The 5,229-nt window shown below is 49.7% G+C and overlaps 1 protein-coding gene across 1 annotated transcript; it reads left to right on the top strand.

Moving 5' to 3' along the window:
- Nucleotides 1–3,077: 3,077 nt before the first annotated feature.
- LOC119321966 (pentatricopeptide repeat-containing protein At1g28690, mitochondrial-like) lies at nt 3,078–4,991 on the top strand. The gene has a single exon (XM_037595472.1). It carries the CDS (start codon nt 3,199–3,201, stop codon nt 4,744–4,746), a length of 1,548 nt encoding a protein of 515 aa, XP_037451369.1. The 5' UTR covers nt 3,078–3,198; the 3' UTR covers nt 4,747–4,991.
- The last annotated feature ends 238 nt before the right edge of the window (nt 4,992–5,229 follow it).

Raw genomic sequence — 5,229 nt, 5'->3', positions numbered from 1 at the left:
TACGTGTGTTGAACGCGGAGGCACCGTTGTTCTGTGCTTAGATCGGATTCGGCCGCGATCTGAATCGCTTAGTGAACGACTCCACCGACCGCGTTCTTGCAACGCTTCCGCATCGCGATCTTCAAGTGTATGAAGATGCACTCCCCTCTCTTTCATTGCTAGTTACTCCATAGATTGATCTTGGTGATGCGTAGAAAATTTTGAATTTCTGCTACGTTCCCCAACACACCCGATGCATGCAGAGCAGCGCACGAGACGACACACATATACGGGACAAAAACAATCGTAGAAAGGTGCCCCGAGCGCGCCCGCGACCCACACTTTATGGACCCTTGAGGAAATTGGGTGGGTGCATAACGTTTGTGAAGATCGGACGACCGAGTGTGCTATAGTGGGGCATCAGACGACAGTGAGGTAACTCGCGAGGGCCGATGCCCTAGGATGCGGGTACATCATACTTTATAGGAGTAACTAGAAAATACCCCGCACGTTGCAGCGGGATGGTAGCGTAATAAACAATTTGAAAGAGAGGGGCACACGGTAAGGAGAAACAGAGTAAGAAAATAAAAATAAGAAATGTTTTGCAGTAGAAGATGGTTTGGATTTAATATGTAACTCTGAAATATAGTAGTGAGGAATGACTCTCTCTCTCCGCGATGCTGTGGTAACTTTGTTAAAAATGCGTACGTAGTTGATAAAAATAATTAAATCTAATGAAAAGGAAGTATACGCTTGAAACTGAATAAAAGAAAGTCTCTAAAAATAGAATAACAACTTTTGAATTACAGTTAAACATATAATTTTGAACAAAAATGTGAAGGATGACTAACATGAATATATGATGTGGCAGTGTTACATGCATAGACTAATGCAAAAATAATTGTAATTTATAACTTAAACGAGTGACTCTTATGTGGCAGATTTTGCATGGTTTAGTGGAAGAGAAGACTTAAATGCATTGCTTAGTGGGACATTGAGATGCACACTTTGCATACTGAGAGAATTGGGACCAAAATATAAGTTAGTGTCATCCATGCAACATCACAATATCCATCTATACCTACGTTTAATATTACTACTTGCCCTCTTTAAGTTAATTCATTTATACTTGGCAACTGCCAGGTATTTCTGCTGCTATGCTAGCTACTACATTCTACATACAACACTACATTCATCATGTTGTCATTGCTACTGATAAATTCTCCAAGCAAGTATTCAATTGAACTGACGACTAAACAACTAAAACTTACAAATATTCTTTGACCCCCTTAGTGTTGAATTAATAAATTTGAGTTGATACTTAACATTGTAGATTGTTGCGCCCCCCCTACGCTCTTGGGTTATCAAAGAGTTCTAGTATAATTCATCGTATCCTACCCTACTAAAGTGTATGCCCTCTAAGACGTCGACCCCAAGTCCCAACTATTAGGGATGGAAAGTGGCAGCGGATAATCCGAAATATCCGATATTCGTATTCGAGAAAATGCCTATTCGTATCCGAAACATCCGCATCCGAACCAAAATGAAAATGGTAATTATTCGTATCCGAATATTTTAAACAAATAAAAAATAAAATATGGTAGGATATTTTGACACAAATATGGATATGGAAGTGGATATATCCGTATCCGAATAAGATTATGGGAGGTAAATTTTAAAATTCTAGACCCAATATTCCAATTATCCAACATAAAAGCCAAATAAGTAGTTAACTTTACTCTATATATGATTAAACTTATAAATTATTATGCATTAAAATAGTATTTATTCATAAACCTATTTATCATTGACTTATTGTATGTTATAAGTTGATTATTTAAGGTCGCATAGCAATCGACTAATTTACTTAAGCAATATGTTGATATTATTCGTATCCGTTCAGAATCAAGAAAATATCCGATACGTATCCCGAATAATATCCGAGCCGCATCCGTATCCGATAACATCCGTATTCGGATTCGTATTCGTTTTGAAAATATGAAAATGGAAGTGGTAAGAGCACTATCCGATCCGCATCCGATCCGTTTCCACCCCTACCAACTATGCCACTGTGTCAATGATGATCGACGATCTGCCAGCATCCCTCGCTGAGCTGGCGGCGGATCGCAAGACGTCCTCACCGTGTTATGGAAGCACCTCTAGCACGCACATGAGCGTATGAAGACACATGTGGACAAGCGTCGCAAGGACCGTGAGTTTTCCGTCAACGAGGGCGTCCTCCTCAAGCTCCAACCCTATGCACAATCTTCGTTGGTGAATCATCCCTACGCCAAGTTCACCCTCAAGTACTTTGGACCGTTCAAAAACACCGAACGCATCGACAAGGCGGCGTACATGCCCTGTCTTTCTCCGACAAGCTTGATCCATACGGTCTCCCATGTCTCGCAGCTCAAGCCCTTCATCGCCAATTACTCGTTGGTGTTCACCTAGCTACCTGATCCGGTGGATTTGGCAGCAAGTCCCCATCTCCCTAAAGTTATTCTGGCACACCACATGGTAAGAAAGGAAATGATGCTCATGATAGTGGAGATGGATAGTGCAGAAGCCGCGTCGATGCTGAAGATGCATTCGGAGGATCAGTCTCAGTACCGAGTGCATGTAGGGGAGATTCGTAGGGTAGCAGTTGCAGAGTATGGTCGTTGCACTCCCGGTACCGCTGTCTGGCTGTGTTCGGGGCTAGACTCTATTGTAAACTTGTCTAAGGCTGATATGCTTCCTTGAGCAATGAAATCTCCCTTTACCCCGCAAAGAAGAAAGAAACGAAATGTCGCGATTGCTCAAAGGAAGGTATGCCGGACTACAATGTCCGAAGATCACTCTGCTTGGGAGGAATACAATGTCCTACGTGAACGATTTCCAGTCGTGCCAATTCTATATACCTAAATTGTTGATCCCTCCTGTTTTCAATTCTCCCCATCTCAGCCGGAGCCCGGAGGGGAGTGTCGCGTCTCCACTGCCGACCAGGTCCATGATGGCGACGGACGGCTGAGATCTATTGATGTAAGTTGGCCCCTGGCCGGGTGTGAGATTTGTGAAACCTGTATGCCGCCGCCCGTGTGGTACTCGAGTACTTGACTCAACTGATGAAAATACTCGCCTGCTTCTCTGGTTCGCTGCCGGAGTTGTTCGTGGGATCGTCCTCACACCCAAAGGCCCGAGCCGAAGCCTCCGGCGAGCTGCCGGACCGCCGGCGGCGAGATGCAAGAAGCAAACTCCCACGGCCGCCCTTCTTGCTCTGTAACCCCACGCGTGCCCCGCTACCTGCGCACGGCCGCCGCACTCGCCGCCGCGGTCCAGAGCCTCATCAACGCGCCCCCGCCGCGCCGCGAGTCGCAGAGCCTCCACGCGCAGCTCCTCACCTCCGGGCTCCGCCCCACCGCCGACCTCTCCGTCAAGCTCCTCATCCTGCACCTGCGGTGCGGCTCCCACCGCAACGCCCGCGCGGTGTTCGACGGAATGCCCCGCCCGACCAACGCCGCGCACAACTACCTCGTCGCCGGGTACTTACACCTGGGGCTCCCGGGGGAGGCGCTGGGGATCCTGCGGCGGCTCGCGGCCTCCACGGGGCGCCTGGACGTGTTCGCGCTCTCCATGGCGCTCAAGCTGTCGGGGGCTCTGGCGTTGCCCCGCGCGACGAGGGAGGTCCACGCGCGCGTCGTGAGGTCGCTCGCGGAGCTCGATGACATCCTCGTCGCGGCGTTGGTGGACGCCTACGTGAAGAACGCGTCGCTGGGCTACGCTCGGCGGGTGTACGGCATGGTGCCGAAGCCGAGCGTGGTGTGCTCGACGGCGCTGATCGTCGGCTGCATGAACCAAGGGCTGTACAGGGACGCCGAGGCCATATTTGACAGGGTGGAAGAGAAGGACGTCGTGGTGTACAACGCAATGGTGGAGGGGTACAGCAAGACGGAGGAGACCGCGGAGGGCTCGCTGGAGGTGTTCAAGGCGATGCAGAGAGCGAGATTTCGGCCGACGGTGTCGACGTGCGTGAGCGTGCTTGGCGCGTGCTCGCTCTTGTCGTCTCCGGAGCTCGGGGAGCAGGTGCACTGCCAGGTCATCAAGAGCAAGGTCATCTCTGACATCAAGGCGGGGAGCGCGCTGCTCGACATGTACTCCAAGTGCGGCCGAGTGGAGGAGGGGCGGAGGGTGTTCGACGGGATGGCAGAGAGGAACGTCATCACATGGACTTCGATGATCGACGGGTACGGGAAGAACGGCCTCTCAGACGAGGCTCTCTTGCTGTTGGAGGAGATGCGGGGGCAGCAGCGGGGCGTGAGGCCAAATCATGCCACATTCCTGAGCGCCCTGTCGGCGTGCGCGCGCGCCGGACTGCTGTCCCGAGGCCAGGAGGTGTTCCAGAGCATGGAGCGCGACTGCTCGCTCAAGCCGCGGATGGAACACTACGCTTGCATGGTGGACCTGCTGGGCAGGTTCGGCGGCGTGCGCCAGGCATACGATTTCGTCAGGGGGATACCGGCGAGGCCAAACTCCGACGTGTGGGCGGCCCTCCTCGGGGCGGCCACCCTGCACGGCGACGTGGACATTGCCGATGTTGCGTCAAGGGAGGTATTTGAGTTGAGCCGCGCCGGGAGGCCGGGCGCCTACATGGCCTTCTCCAACACCCTTGCGGCCGCCAGGAAATGGGACTCTGTGCACCAAGTTAGAGAGATGATGAAACAGCGTGGTGTGCTCAAAGACGCAGCATGCAGCTGGGTTGGGTCTGACAACTGCCCACCTGTCAACTGATGCAAATTAACGGTGATTTTTTCATGGTATTTTGGGGGTTTTTCCTTCCTTTGTTGATTCGTTCTTGGGCTTTGGTGCTCCAACAGCAAAAGAAAAGCGTACAATGTCTGATCGATTCTGGACATGCATCGTCGCTTAGTTAGCAAAGTCGGACTTATTTACAGTGCAGAGTAGCTCACAAATCTTAGTACAACCTGTATCAACTTAATTAGCCACTGAAATACAACAAAGAGGTTTATTTTTTATGTAAGCTAGGCCAGCTTAATCAAACATACTCTCAAGTTCAACAGCAGATTGTAGGATCTCCATATACCAATTTCCATGAGTATATATAAATCTTTATCTTTATCTTTACCTAGTATTAAAAAGAGGAGGCTTTCATGGTTCTTCGTTTGTTTTATGTTAACCATAAAAATTGCCGGCTCAGATTTAAATGAGTTGCGTTTCCCTGTTCCGTTTCTTTTTGCGTTCAATTCCATCGTC

This window comes from Triticum dicoccoides, chromosome 6B (assembly GCF_002162155.2).
Source record: "Triticum dicoccoides isolate Atlit2015 ecotype Zavitan chromosome 6B, WEW_v2.0, whole genome shotgun sequence".
In the NCBI taxonomy this organism is placed as follows: Eukaryota; Viridiplantae; Streptophyta; class Magnoliopsida; order Poales; family Poaceae; genus Triticum; species Triticum dicoccoides.
The sequence above is the reverse complement of the archived record's forward strand: the minus strand, read 5'-3'. Positions and strand labels throughout refer to the sequence as shown.